At 39.0% G+C, this 16,404-nt stretch overlaps 1 protein-coding gene across 10 annotated transcripts in view; it reads left to right on the forward strand.

Annotated features, from left to right (window-relative positions):
- Positions 1-16,404, forward strand: part of MBNL3 (muscleblind like splicing regulator 3) — a 117,426-nt gene that overhangs the window by 83,469 nt on the left and 17,553 nt on the right. For all 10 annotated transcript variants that reach the window (XR_014014299.1, XR_014014300.1, XM_081223185.1 and 7 more), the window contains 3 exons: positions 305-469; positions 14,065-14,256; positions 15,450-15,686. Coding sequence is in view for 8 of the 10 variants with exons in the window: in XM_081223185.1 (XP_081079311.1) it covers positions 305-469; positions 14,065-14,256; positions 15,450-15,686 (594 nt within the window). In the remaining 2 variants the exon portion in view is untranslated. The remainder of the gene's footprint in view (positions 1-304; positions 470-14,064; positions 14,257-15,449; positions 15,687-16,404) is intronic.

Here is a 16,404-nt window from a genome sequence, read left to right on the forward strand (position 1 = left end):
GAGCAAAGTGGCTAAGAGAATAAGTTCTGGAATCAGACTAACTGGGTTTTAGTTCTGGTTTTGTCAGGTTAGCTGTTCAAGCTTCTCACAGTCTCAGTTTCCTCACCTGGAAGATGAAGATTATGAGAGTATCAGTCTTAGGGGCCTTGTATGAAGACTGAATGCATTCATTCAAGTAAAGTACTTATGACATATACATAAGTACATCACATATGCTAAGAGATTAATAAACTTTTCTTATTTTCTTAGCCACACCAGATTTTTAGAAATATTCATGTAAATTCATCTAATCCTTCATTTTCAGGGTCGGTGTGCTAGAGAGAACTGCAAGTACCTTCACCCTCCTCCGCATTTAAAGACGCAGCTGGAAATTAATGGACGGAACAATCTGATTCAACAAAAGACTGCCGCAGCCATGTTCGCCCAGCAGATGCAGTTTATGTTCCAAAATGGTCAAATGCCATCATTTGTAAGTCACAGTGCTGCTTTTTTCAAAATTGCATATGTATGTCTTTTATTTTTTAAGGATATATATCTACATTGGAATAACCTTGCAGGGTCTTTGGGAAGTAAGTCACCAAAGAATTGAGGATGCAAGCTGATAGGTGATTGACAGGGAAGTTAGTCATCAAAGGATTGAGGATGCAGGCTGATAGGTAATTGACAGGGAAGTTAGTCATCAAAGGATTGAGGATGCAGGCTGATAGGTAATTGACAGGGGAGTTAGTCATCAAAGGATTGAGGATGCAGGCTGATAGGTAATTGACACTACAAAGCTGCTGTGCATGTGAAGGGAGCAATCAGGTGCGTTGGATTTAAAACCTGGGTTGCAGGAACCATGAATGTAGTTTATAGAAGAACATTAATAAAGGAGCAGGGACATTTTAAGAGGAGGAAGAGGTTTGATTATTATTACATATAACCCTTTTAATTTTAGGATATTAATTCAAACAAATTTCCTTGCTCTTTGATGGTAGTTTTGTTGTTACTTTTTAATAGACTTTCTATTTTAAAATAATTTTAGATTTAAAGAAAAGTTGCAAAGATAGTACAGAGAGTTCCCATATTACCCCTCACCTGGTTTCTCCCACTGTTAATATCTTATATTTCCATGGTATATTTGTCAAAACTAAGGAACTGACATTTACACATTACTATTAACTAAACTCCAGACTTTATTCAGACTTCACCAGATTTTCCATTAGTGTACCCTTTCTGTTCCAGTGTCCAATCCAGGATACCACAGTGCATTTATTTGAATCCTGTCTCCCCTCTCTCCTCTGGTCTGCGACCATTTCTCAGTCTTTCCCTGTTTCCCATGACCTTGACAGTCTTGAGGAATACTGGCCAGGTAGTTGATGGGGGTTTTAACTTAATCTAGCCACAGTTTCCCTTTGCTGAAATTAATAATATTTTGGCGTCATTCTAGACCAATGTCTAGTATTTGTGTGGATCAGTGAGTTTAAATGGATCACCTAAAAAGTAATTTTGTCCTACGGAGAATTCATCTTGTCCTGATACCTTAAAATATAAAGTTGTTGGTTGGTCTTAGAGTTTTAAGGGGGAATTGAAAACTGTCCCTGTCTACTGAGTTCTTCCAGGTCTCAAATTTAGTTCCATGGTGTCTCATTCTAATTCCAGCTGGCCTACTTCCTTTTAATCATTATCCGGATACTAATTTGAAAGGCTTATGTTTTCTTTTTTGTAACCCACTTCATTGGTGACTATATAATGAACACACTGAAAACTGAAAGATGTTTATAGTATTTAGATGCAACAAAAATGTGGGAATAGGTCAATCTGCTCTCAGCAAAGTGTATCTCATTAGAAAGTTGTTTCTCAGAATTCAAGGATATCTGTATAGATAGGGCACCCCTTAATTGGTACCTCTTTATAGATAATACAAAAAACAGGTGCTTGAGGCATTGACAAGTCACTAAAATTTTGTACCATGATACTCTTTCCAGAATGTCTAGAAAATTTTAAGTAGAATAAATAGATTTCATGTTTTACACTATTCATTTGCCAAAAACATTTGCCTTGGAATTCAGTGCTGATTAATTACATTGATAAATTTGTTCCCAGAAGGTCACCCTGGAGTTCCTCTTTGATCTTTAGTAATACTTTACATGGTTGAACTCCTTCAAACTCTGTCCTTAGCTTTCAAATACTGAAGTATTTCAGTTTGTCCTTACTCCTGAAGGGATAAGGAAGAGAAAGTGTTCTAGATACTGAGAATAGTATGAACAAAGCCACAGAGAAATGAATATGCTTGGTGAGTCCAGAAAATGTGAGTAGATGGGGAATAAAGCAAGGGAGACTTCTACCCACCATTACTACTCTTGGCCTCTTGTGGGATGTCCCAATTTCAGACTGAGCAAAGAATAGGAGCCAGATTTTATCACACACCTGAGCCCAGCATTTCCTATACAGCTGGAGCATATATTTTTTCATAGGTCAAGGGACATCAGTCAACTACCCTATTTCAGGGAATCAGAGAACAAGGGCCTGGGGTAAAACAGGGGTAAAGACAGAAGGCAGACTATTCATTCATCTTCCCTTCAGCCTCCAGTCAAGTATCTCCATGCCAAGTCTCAACCCTTCATGCATTATTGATTAGGGAGTGGCTTTTTAGAGTCCAATGAGAGATCCATTGAGTTTTTCAGCCTCTTGTGCTTTGATCCTCCATGCTTTCTATAATAGAATACATTTCCCTTTTTTCTTCAATGAGGGTAATTTCAGGCTGCAGAATATGACTGATATGACTCACAGGAATACAATTTATTTTATAGCATATCACAAGACATTGCTTAGAAGACCCCAGGGAACAATTGGAAATTGCTTTTCTACCTTGTAGATTATTTAACAGTAGCTGTTGTGATGTGATAAACTGATAAAAGATTGATTTCTGTCCTTACTATGTGTACAAAAAGCTAACCTCCAGATGTTTGATATGCTCTTCTTTTGTGGTCTAGAAAGCTGCCTTGTGGGCGTGTTGTAACTGAGCTAGTGTGAGCAATTTTAAGTGACATTTACCAGTCTGACTTCAAAGAACTGTTCTTTATTATGGATCTTGATTTTACTATGGAAGTAACGTATAATTTTACTTCATTTCCTTGGTACCTACTCTCCCCCAAACAACTCTCTATCCCTTCTAACCACACCCCCCTCCCGCCCTGATCATCTGATTCTTTTCTCTAAAATATTCAAGCTTCTGTTTAAATTTCCAGTCCTGCTGTCTGTCTGGCTGCATATTAAGACCCATTTGGTATCACTGCCTTGAACCTCAGGTCTTCCCACAAAGCACACTTTGATCTGTTTCTAGGATAACAGAAGAGCACATCTGCTTTTGGAAAATTGAGTATGTTTTGCTTATTATAAGCCCCCAGATAAAGGCAATGTCAACCTAAATGTAGCTAGAGAACAGAACTGTTCAGTGTGACTGAACTATGAATAAAAGCCACACCTAGTCAATTTGGGTGGAATGCTTACTGTAGCAGGCAAGTTTGTTCACTGTATCTAACAGGTCTGAATTGACATTTGCACGTATAAAATTCCACCTCAGAAAGCTCTTGTTAGCTTTATTGAGGAAGTTTAGCAAGTGAGGCAAAGGGTGTGACTCCCTAGTATTTTTCAGTGCAGTTTAAGAGAGATAGTTGCTGATGTTCACAGCAAAAAACTGTACAATTAAGAACTCCCCTTGGCATCATTAAGAGGCAAACACGAGCACTGGAGAAGAATTTTAGGGCAAGCAGACACATTGGATTCCAACTCTCAAGCAAAGCTAATGTTTCAAAATTTCAGGTCTTTTCATGACTTGGAATCTTCATTACAGAAAGAAGTTTCCAAGGAAGGATTCTCACTGCTGGATGTAATATATGCATGTAAAAGGTGGAGATGATGTTATAAGGCTATTAAAAATATTTTTGGCTCAGACATTTTGTATAATCTAGACCTGTCTATATCTAGTAAATTCCTTTTGCTTCTCTGTTTGAATGTGGTGATTCGCATGGAAGCAGTTCTTTACACGCAGGTAAACTTGACCCAGTCGGGTGTATTCACCTGATGATTCGTGCAGAGATTACTGGATCAGCCATCACGGTGTGCCAAGTCCTCTGGTCTGCTGTATGCTTTTCATGACTTGCATTCCTGTGGCCAAGTCATGGTGTTCCAAACCACAGAGGCTATAAACACAGGACTTCAGTCTTTTTCTTTATCACAGATAGAATCATCTGATGTCTGTCTGGACCCTCCCCACCTTTTTGCTTCATTTTTACAATTCTATTTACCAAATATATTTCTCAGAAACAAGTTTATATGTCTGTCTGACATTAATATAGTAAGGAATGAAGGTGATGTAACACTTCAGGACCAAATGGGGAAAAATAGGAAGTTGCAGTAGATAAGAGGAAGGGAGATATACTAATTAGTGAATAATTTCAGTATTTTTAGGCTCCCGTGTTTTGAATGTTTTTCTTCTTTAATTAAATAGGACCTCTAAGATATTATATTACTCTATGCAACTTTGGACCGGGACTGATTTAAGTGAATAGAAGTAAAATTGCAAAATATTTATTCACTTTTTTAAAAATCTTTTTAATTAGTTAATTTATTTATTTTTGGCTGCATTGGGTCCCCGTTGCTGCGCACGGGCTTTCTCTAGTTGCGGCGAGTGGGGGCCACTCCTCGTTGTGGTGTGCGGGCCTCTCACCGTGGCGGCCTCTCTTGTTGCAGAGCACGGGCTCTAGGCACGTGGGCTCCAGAGCGCAGGCTCAGCAGCTGTGGCACACGGGCCCAGGTGCTCCGCGGCATGTGGGACCCTCCCGGACCAGGGCTCGAACCCGTGCCCCCCGCACCGGCAGGCGGACTCCCAACCACTGCACCACCAGGGAAGCCTGTATTTACTTTTTAATTTTTGAAAATGTTAAATGATTTTGTAGTTAAAGATGAAAGGATAATATCCTTCCCTCACCAAGATACATTCTACATTTTGCATATTCATCCAGAGTTATAGTTTTTCTAGCTCACATAAACTAGTTTGATTGACTGAAGTATATATGCTATCTCCCTGTTGTCAGGGCTCTTCTATTAAAAAATTATCATTAAAAAGGTGAGCAAGACGTTTTGTAGATTTAATGGAAAAGGAAATTCTGTCCATTTTCCAGATTACCAGTCTCATGGCCAGTACAGAAATTAGTGAATTTTAATGAAGATTCTTCAGTGAGTTTCTCAGTTTACCTACTCATGAAACGATGAATGACGACCTTTATGTCTTTCATCTCGATGTGGTGACATTCGGTGTTTTGTAAAGTGAGTTTTGCAAAATGTTCAAATCAGTGGACGACAGGCATTATGTAATTATAAGGTTAATATGCTCTTAATATAATTATGACTGTCATTATCATGTTAAATTCCACATTGACTGAGGTTGAGCAGATCACATCACAGGAGTATTTGGAGTGATACCATGCTAAAAGCGCAAAATTTTATCAAGATTTTACTAAGTTTTCTAAAAAATTAGAAAAGATTTTACTTTTAGATATAGCAACTGAGACCTAATATTATGCATTTGTTCCACAAATTGTTCCCAGGTGTAGGCTTACCTTGAGGTTAGTGAAGGCTCAGGGCCCCTCATTTGTGTGGTGTCGTGCCAGGGCCTTGGGAGGAGGCGTAGCAATGTGTTTACAACGTGTTTGTAAAATTTGCCAAAGATATTTGTGTATCCTTTGTTCTGAAGGCCTAAACTTGGGGCCCCACAGATCCTGGATTCACTCCTGATTGCAACTACTTGTCCAAAGTAGAGTAGTTATTCAGGTCCTTTCCCGAGGCTGTGCATGTCACACAGCTTAAAGCTCCTTTTAGAGTAAAGCAAAGTAAATCACACCAGCTGGAGGTTTGCTGCCTTGCCCCAACTCGGCTTAATATACAATGTGAAATCTGTTTTTTTTTTGAACGTGAAATGAAAATCCTACACTTTTGCTGTCAAACAGAGGGCATTTGTTCATGATACCTTTACAGTGCGCAGTTTCTTTGATAGTGACGAATCTCAACACTCTCCCTTTGTCCTCCCTCATATATTCCCAGGAGATAAATTAAAATGTAATCTCCTCTCAGCCCATTTTGTGTCCTCCTCTGGATCTGGTTAGCTCAGTTGGTGAGAGGCTGGTGCTAATGAGACCATGTGGGCCCATTAGCTTTCCTGCTCGTGGTCACAGTCTAAGCTCCAGCAGCTACCTCAGCGTGGCTTGCCGTTCATCACCAGTGAGGTGAAGGCAGGAAGTTGCGAGGATCTGTGAAAATCGTTTTCCCTGACGGAGGATAAAAAATCACAACAGCAACGAGAAACAAAGTCAGTGCTTGGCATTCTCACCTAGAGAGGCTGGTATTTTTTTTATCACCATCCTCTTGCTCAGATCAGTAGAGTTCAGTGGTTTGTCACTGAGAGGGCCATCAGGAGACCTAGTGTGAAAAAATGTGGTTGCCCTCCCCACCTGATAATAATCTTTCCCCCAAATAATCCTAATCTGCCATAATAATCTTTATAGATGTACTAAATATTATTTGAAAACCTTCTTCACCTAGTCTCCCCTCTTAAACCATTCTGTGGATATCAGAAACATTAGCAATTCAATTGTCCCCTGGGACCACACATTTTGTAATAAGAAGTTGCATATTTCAGTCTGTAGTATCACTAAACCGTTTTTTTTTTCCGGAACTCTTCATCGGATACCTTTTGATACTGATGATTTAGCCACTCCAATTAAAAACTGCCACACATACATATGTGTGGGGGTGTGTACGTGCATGTGCACATGCATGTGTATGTGTTATACAGTACTCTGTGCCTCTCATACTGTTTAGCATTTCAAAAGACCGTTTGGGAGTGGCCTTCTGCTTAAAGTTTTCCCCAGCAGAGACCAAAACTGATGGATTTTTCAATCTCTCTGCCACTACTTTCGATCCCTGAGTGTTTCTTTTGTTTTGTGATTTTTGATTTGGATTTTTCTAACTGGTAAACCTAAAAGTAATCAATGGCTTAGGAATCCCTTTTGACTCAATTCACTAAATATTTCTTGAGCATCTACTCTGTGCCAGGCATTTATAAGGGTAAGAGATGGATTAAAAGGTGAATTAGAAACAGTCTCTACCCTCTAGGAGTATATGATCTAACAGTAGTGAAATGGTGGATTAATGTTTTCGTGATACCCTTCGTTTCTGCTTTGTACCTGATCCTCCGTATTTTTATAGCTTTGGGCTTTCTTTTTTCCTCCGTAGAGTATTTTTATTTTAGCCATGCAAGGTTTTGTTTTAGTTTGTGTTGTTGTTTTGGTGGCGGTGGTGGTGGTGTTCTGTTGAACCTCTGATAATTATAACCCTTTGCATCCATTTATCCTGGATTTGCACTGAGATGTCTCTAGTCTCCAGGCTTCCTGTGGGTTCTTTGCTTTTCTCAGCTCTTGCCATTTCCCCCTCCCCCCAAACCCTTCCTTTTTTCATACCCGTTGTTAAAACTGGGTAACCACTTGATTTTTTAAATACTTTTTCTTTCCTAGTGGTATACTAAAGTTAATTGAATTGTCACTGTTATTACATAGTGATTCACCAACAAATAATTTTTAGGGCAGTTCTTGTTCACGTCGCAGGAGCAAAGTTAAAATCCCCTCACCCATCTGAGGAAGAAGTCATTTACCTTATGCCAGATCCTTACCTCTAGGAATCAGCTGTGGATTATAATTCCTGACCTGCTCTGCAGCTTCTCCCACCACCTACAGGCAGATCCAAACCATGACTTGTTCCCTCCTTCTTGCGATACTTTACACCTTTTATACGCACAATAATCTATCGACCCTTCCCCTACGTGTCTTCCTTCAATGCTTCCCCTTATTTGGAGACTTCCATGATTAATAAGGTCAGAAAAGCCAGGTCTAGGTGAGGATAACTATTCACTTTGACCCTTGAATGTATTTGTTTTTCTTCGCTCTCTCTTGGGCCACACTGACTTATTCATTAACAAGTGTGATTAGTACATAAACACCACTATCGGCTTGCATCTGTTTATAAAGTTCACTCTCAATTATTGAGGGACCAATTAACTAGTCTGGAGGTTATGTGGGCCTCCTGCAGTGTGCCTTTTCGCCACTTCCGTCCCCCTAGAACAACGCTCAGAGAATGTGGACATGACCAAGCAAAAACTGTGGAACAAAAACGATTCAGTTTTGCTCCTCGTGAACAGCTAGTAAAGTCTGATGGAAACAAAAATGATACATTTCATTGTGCTTTGGGATTATCTAAGGATAGAAATACGCATGGTGACTGGTGAAAGGGGCTTCCTTTTGTACTATATAAATGCTTGTAAATGAGTAATAAAATTAAGGTCTTAGGAGTGCTAAAGTTAAGAGTGCTATTTTTCTGGTATTAAAATCAAGTCAACAAATTGTTACCAAATGTTTACCATCCTATAAAAGAAAATGCTTAGTCATCCACCTTTAGACAGGAGTTTAGAGAGAGGAGACCTCAATTACGATGTTGCCTTCAGGCCAGGATTAGCCTAAGAAGTGTCTTGCATTCATCCAACAATACTTGTAACTGACCTTGTATATTATTCAAGTAACTACAAATAGATCTAGGCTGTGGGGAGATGCAGAGATGGATTTAGCATAACATTTAATTTTTATTTCTTTATACTAGCCTGAGGATTAACTCATTTTAAGTAATAAATCAGTGTTACTAAGATGTATACGTAAACTAGACTTATTTATTTGAGGCATCATTTTTCACTGAGTTGTATTATTATTCAAAGGTGCTTCAGAATCCCTTAAGGACAAAATGTGGTGGCTCCTAAAATTTTACCTTTACAGGAGTCCATCTATCTCCCCATTCTTAGTCAGGCACTGAGTAGTTACTGTTTTATAAACAAATAGTTAAGAACATGAATTTTACTAACTATGTAAAAGAACATTTTAGGGAATACTTTAGTATCTGTTTCTAAAGTCTAACTTCTTCAACTTATGGAATCTTGCTACAAGTATTAAATTCACACCAATAGATTTTTATATAATTAGTGCTTTACTTCAGAAATTGATGGAGTGCTTTATTTTTTGGAATCTTGTAGAATGAGGGTCAGCAAAATTTTCTCTTAATGACTAATAAATATTTGAGGCTTTGTGGGACAAGAAACAAAGTTGAGGATATTGTGTAGGTACTTCTGTAACAAGAGAGAAAACAGATATCCACACTTTTTGTTATACAGGTCTACATGTGAGTGCAGTGGAATTTATTTATGGACACTGAAACACGAATTGCATATAATTTTCATGTGTTATGAAATATTACTCATCTTGTACTTTTTTTCAACCATTTAAAAAGGTAGAGAATAACAAATGCTGGAGAGGGTGTGGTAAAAAAGGGAACCCTCCTACACTGTTGGTGGGAATGTAAATTGGTACAACCGCTATGGAGAACAGTATGGAGGTTCCTTAAAAAACTACAAAATAGAGTTGCTATATGATCCATCAATCCCACTCCTGGGCATATATCCAGACAAAACTATAATTTGGAAAGATACATGCACCCCTATGTTCATAGCAGCATTATTTACCATAGCCAAGACATGGAAACAACCTAAATGTCCATCAATGGATGAATGGATAAAAAAGATGTGGTATATGTATACAATGGAATATTACTCAGCCATAAAAAGAGAATGAATTAATGCCATTTGCAGCAACATGGATGGACCTAGAGATTATCATACTAAGTAAAGTAAGTCAGAAAGAGAAAGACAAATACCATATGATATCACTTATATGTGGAATCTAAAATGTGACACAAATGAACTTATCTACAAAACAGAGACAGACTCACAGACATAGAGAACAGACTTGTGGTTGCCATGGGGAGGGGTGGGGGGTTGAATTGGGAGTTTGGGATTAGCAGATGCAAACTAATATGTATAGAATGTATAAACAACAAGGTCCTACTGTATAGCACAGGGAACTGTATTTAATATCCTATAATAAACCATAATGGAAAAGAATATGAAAAAGTAGTGTGTATATATATATATATATATATATATATATATATATATATATATATATACTGAATCACTTGGCTGTACACCAGAAACTAACACAACATTGTATATCAACTATACTTCAGATAAAATTTAAAAAAATAAAATAAAAATGTAGAAACCACTCTTACCATTCTGGCCATACAAAAACAGGGCAGGCTGGATTTGGTTCAGGAGCTGTGGTTTGCCAACCGTTACCCTAGAACACAAGCTCTTAAACAGTAAGTCGTCCATAACCCCACACCAGGGGTGAGTTTCATGAGGTCCTTGAACTTCTTGAGATCAGATGCAGTTTATGCACATATGAATTTTTCCGTGGACAGGGTCTACAGCTCTCATCAGACTCTCAGAGAAGTTCAGGACTCGAAAAAGATTAGGTGCCCCTGTTCTAGAGGCAATTCACCAAATTTTAGAAAGCATTTCCTAAGGCCCTGATAGTTCCTAGGTACTGTGCAAGTAACTGGTAGCTCACGGGAATTACCCTAGCAGCTAATACTGCAAGAGACATTGAGGGTAAATGATTGTCTAGGTGATCATTTTATTCATATAGTCAGTTGTCGCCATCATTCTTGTTGGTTTCATAAGTCTCAGAGAAAGATGAAAATCCATACCCCCTGTTCTAGGAGGAAAAGTTTTCTCATATTTTCAAATATTTAGGAAATAATTTAGGTTTGAGTGAACATCTGAAACATATTTAAGTGCCCAGACCATTCAGGCTGTAAATAGAAATCAGATTCAACCTGTTAGGTACCTTTTTCTTTAAAATTAAGATTACCCCACTAATTGGTTCATGTTAGCTCAACTGACATCAAAGCCTGCAGTATAGGTATAGGAAGGATTAAAGTTGCTTATTAAAATTGAATGTGTGAACTTGCAGGCTGCCTGATATAACAGGTGGCTGTTAACTAAAGCTAAGCCCTTGAATGTTCAAATTCATGAAAATGGAGTAGTTACCCTGGGGCAGAGGTGGTGGTGAGAAACAGAAATGTCCATTTGAAAATAAATAAGAAACTCAGGAGTTCCTTCCTGTGCCCGAGGGTTGGGAATTAAAAAACCTGCTTCTTCTCAATAAACAGTAATAGAATGAAGTTTATACCAAGGAGGAAAATGGTTATAAAATCTACAATACTAACTTTAAAACCTAAACATGGCACAGTATAACCTTACAAACCCTAAACTTTTTCAGCAAGTCCCTTGCACTATTTATATAGACTTTTAATTTTCAGCTTGTTTTCATACAATTGGAACATGTAACAAACGTGAGAGGGTTAAAACATATTCTAAAGAAAGCAGAAGTTAACCAGGAAATTTCCCCCAAAAAACGAAGGAAAAAATACAGAAGTTCAGAGCTATTATAAATAGGAAGCATTGCTTACATGTACATTATTCTTAAATATTATTAATTGATCGGTTATTTATTAGTGATTAATGATTTTTTAATCTGGAAAATTCACTCACCTGCAAGTTTTCCTTTTAATTCAATAGTTTTCATTCCATAAGAAGTATGACATGTCCCTATACCCTGTTACATCACAGCGCTAGTTAGGCTGGGTCAGCCCTTGGCTTTTGTCTTCAAAGCTTAAAGCACCTCCCTGACTGCCCCGTCATCTTTGCTGCCACCTGGTGTCACCCCTTTCCTCTTAAAGCTCTTGGCCACCATCCCTTCTCTACTTAACCCTGGTGAGTCTTGCCAGTTTGGGGAGGAGGGGGCATGCTCTTTCTGCCCTTCCTAATTTGCTAGTTAGCTAATGATAAGCTCATCTAAGGTAGAGTGCTAATGGGGAAGTCCTTCCTTCCAAGCTGAATGTGGTTTATAACAGGGGTTTCATGGAGAAGGCTGTGCTATTGAAAGTTTCAAGTCTGACTAGGGAGTGGCGCCATGAATATAGATCGCCCCTCACTTCATACTCCATAGACTTCTATTCTACCTGCATTTAGAGCTGTTCCGATTAATGTGATTTAGCAGAAGTTGTGGGCATAGCTTGGCAGTGCAACAGATTATTTTTTTAGTGAAAAATAAAAAGAAAGCAAGAAAGAACAATGCTGCTATTAGTAATACAAGAGACATCACCATTTGCATGACAATGCGCTACCTACCTTACAAAGTCACTATTAGAAATGTACTATATTTAACCATGATGTGTTATTCATTCATTAAAATGCTTACATTTATTTTTAAATTATGTCATTGATTATATCAATCAGTCATTCACTATATATTGGGTGCTATAGGGGAGACAAGAGAACTATCAAAGAAATTATGACCACATTGAGAAGAAAATACACCCAAATAGGGATCAAACTGGAAAACAGCACAGTAAAGTGATAAATTATGTGGTTATAATAAATAATATAATAAAGGCAGTATATACATGAAACTCTTTGAGATCAGGACCACCTAGAGGGGTGGGATAGGGAGGGTGGAAGGGAGATGCAAGAGGGTGGAGATATGGGGACATATGTATATGTATAACTGATTCACTTTGTTATACAGCAGAAACTAACACAACAAAGTAATGCAATTATACTCCAATAAAGATGTCAAAAAAAGAAAAACCAGGGCTTCCCTGGTGGCGCAGTCGTTAGGAATCCGCCTGCCAACGCAGGGGACATGGGTTCGAGCCCTGATCCGGGAGGATCCCACATGCCGCGGAGCAACTAAGCCCGTGAGCCACAACTGCTGAGCCGGCGTGCCTAGAGCCCGTGCTCCGCAGCAAGAGAGGCCACCCCAATGAGAGGCCCGCACACCGTGATGAAGAGTAGCCCCCGCTCGCCGCAACTACAGAAAGCCCGTGGGCAGCAATGAAGATCCAATGCAGCCAAAATAAATAAATTTATAAAAAAAAAAAAAAAAAAGAAAAACCAAACATTTGACTAAAAGTTTTCAGTAATTTCAATTTAGATTAAATGGGAATTAATAACAAAACTGTGTATCATCTAGAGTGAAGTGTTTATAACTACGCTGTGTTACCATACATTATACGTATTTGTCAGTTCAGAATTTATTTTCAATTAGCCTAAATTAGTTTTTTGTTGTCTCCATAAAGGTTGAGTATTTATGGAGATTAACATTTTTTGTGATGTTTACAATAAGATTTGAGTCAAATAAAATAACCTGTTAATAAAAAAAAAATAGAAAAGCCAGTAAGATTCCTTTGCATTTCCAAGACTTTTCTTTACAAGTTATACTCTGGTGTATGTACCTTATAATCCTGTTATCTCTTCCTGCCTAATAGGGATTCTCGTAGCATGTTTAGGGCCCCCTTTTAAACTGTGCCCATCATCTGATCCCTTAGATAAAGACAAGGCTAGGCAAGTCAGATTCATTTGTAAAATAAGACCTCTAAAAAAAATGACCGTACTAATTTCATTTTAGGTAGACAGCAAGGAGTTCTTACAGCTCTCACTTTTCAGAATCTACCCCTTTCTTCCTCCCTTCTTGCTTTCTTCTTCCTTAATTGATAGTGGGCCAAGAAGCAAGTGTTCGGTAGGGCAGTTGGGAACCATGGTAGGACCAGCAGCTTTGGAGCCAAGCAGTACTGTGAGGAAGGGGAAGGGAAGGAAGAGGGTGGGATGAAGGGGGAGAACCTGAAGTCTGTGTGCAAAGGCCATGCTTGTGTGAGGAGATAAGGCAGATTGCCCACGTATATGATATCGTTGGTGACATGGTTTTTAGGTAAAAATGGAAGTGCTAGAGAAAACACATTTGGAACAGACTCTATCAGTGGGATTTAATTTACTTAACTCATGACTGTTAAAATTATGTGGCTTGGCTTATCAGCTTACCAATAAATTTGTTACTCAAAGAGATTTGTGGTTTTAAAAGGAACTCCTCCTATATGGGAATTAGTATGAGACTAAAAATAAAGCAGAAAATACAATGGTAACTTTTGATATGACTTGAGCTTTTAGAAAGAATGCTTCCTTGTGTAATAATAGGAATAATCTATTGACCTCTAACACCTTTTTTTTCTCTTTTAAACATACAGACTTCTTTTCCTGTGACTCCAGCCCTGGTACCTAATCCTGCCATGGCTTTCAATCCCTACTTACCTCATCCTGGGATGGGCCTGGTCCCTGCCGAACTTTTACCAAATGCACCTGTGCTGATTTCTGGAAGCCCGCCTCTTCCACTGCCAGGAGCTCCTGGTCCAAGACCGATACGTTCAGATAAACTGGAGGTATTTGTGTAGAAATATATAAATCCCTATAGGGTAGATATTAACCTTATGCATAGACATTCTTAGAGCCCAATGTTTTGAATGCTTTAAATAAGTACATCTGAATTTTAAGCTTATGGAATATAACCTCAGAGAAATGTTAGACATTTTATTACTGCAATTTTACCCTGTTATGAAGTGCACGGTTGTACAGTAGGTCAAACAATGTCTTAGTGTACCCAGCTGCAGATTGTGCATCTCCTTTGCTATGGCACAGAAAGTCTGATGGGAATGCTCCTTTTAGCCAGGCTCCAGCTTTGCAGAGTGGGATTACTGTATTCGCTGATGAGTCTCTACTTGCTAGAATAATCAAAAAGTCAGCTCCATTGGCAGCTCCTTAAATGCCTTGCCATGTATTGAACTGGAATCTGTGCATGTCCTTTAGTCATGGTCCACAAGTCTGCTTGTAAAAAGCACATTGCACGACTTCCCTGGTGGCGCAGTGGTTAAGAATCTGCCTGCCAGTGCAGGGGACACGGTTCGAGCCCTGGTCCAGGAAGATCCCACGTGCTGCGGAGCAACTAAGCCTGTGCACCACAACTACTGAGCCTGCACTCTAGAGCCCGCGAGCCACAACTACTGAGCCTGTGTGCCACTACTACTGAAGCCCGCGCACCTAGAGCCCGTGCTCCGCAACAAGAGAAGCCACCGCAATGAGAAGCCTGCACACCGCAATGAAGAGTAGTCCCCACTTGCTGCAACTAGAGAAAGCCTCCGCGCAGCAACGAAGACCCAACGCAGCCAAAAATAAATAACTTAATTTAAAAAAAAAGAAAGCACATTGCTGTGTGATAAAGACACATCTTGGACCCTAACAAAATAACCCCCTCTTGCAAACTTAGCTAATTACACTTTAGGCTGTGTCTCAAGTAGAGGATTAAAAACTGGTTTTCAACAATACTTGCATTTCAGTGTAAGGAAAGCAGACAAACTTTTCCTTTGGGAAGACTGGATTTTTTTCTTCCTCGGAATAGAAATTTTGTTTAGGTTTACATCTCATAGTGAATATGGCTCGACATTATCCTTCAGCTTTTAGAATTTTTCCTAAATAGATGACAAAAGAATGTATACTGTTGCTCTTATACATTCACTGGCAAAATAAATAAAAGCTAATCACCTTCCAAGCATCAATGTGATTTTTTTTTTTCTTTAAGGTTTGCCGTGAATTTCAGCGTGGAAATTGTACCCGTGGCGAGAACGATTGCCGCTATGCTCACCCTACAGATTTTTCCATGATTGAGGCAAGTGATAATACCGTGACCATCTGCATGGATTATATCAAAGGTCGATGCTCCCGGGAGAAATGCAAGTACTTTCATCCTCCTGCGCACTTGCAAGCCAAACTCAAGGCAGCTTATCACCAGATGAACCATTCAGGTGCCACTGCGATGGTAAGAACAGGCCAGGGCTCGTCGACTGTTTGGGGATAAAGGGTTCTTATGTCCCTCAATTTGTCTAATATCCTGGAACCATGATCTTGGATAGTCATGAGGGGACCTTAAAATGAATTGCCCAGGTTATAAGCTGGAAAAGAGAGAACCTATTTATTCTAGTTCACTAAAACTTTCTAAAGATAACTATTTAAAATCTTTCCTAATGACTTTAACTTACTGTGCTTTTTCTCCCATTTTTTAAGAAAGAGTAAATTACACAACTTAAACAGTAAATTATTTTGGAGTGGTTTTTATAGCCTAACTAACCTTAATATCGTAAAAAGGCAGAAAGTTGCCTTTCTGCCCCGTGAGCCGCCTAGATGGTCACTTTGCTGGTAACATCCTTAATGCCTTTCACAAACAGAGGACTTGGAGGACGGGGTGGAAATAGGTTCTGATTTCCCAAAGGTTAACGATTTCAAGTCAGCAGCCAGCCAAGGCTGGGGGGAAATTTCTACATGGTTGGAGAAGAGGCCTGGCTATTGAGTTGCCCTAGTAAGTAAATCTGGGGGGAAAGTTAGTCCTACTGAACCACGAAAAGGTAGGAGGTAGGAAAACATTTGCATAACACTACAGGGTGATAGGTTAAAAAACAGGAATTATGATTACTTATGCTTGTCACAGCTGTCAATTATTTTGATAGGTTGTGGGCTATTCATTTCTTTTATAGTCTGGG

Source organism: Mesoplodon bidens (genome assembly GCF_964165515.1).
Source record: "Mesoplodon bidens genome assembly, chromosome: X".
NCBI lineage: Eukaryota > Metazoa > Chordata > Mammalia > Artiodactyla > Ziphiidae > Mesoplodon > Mesoplodon bidens.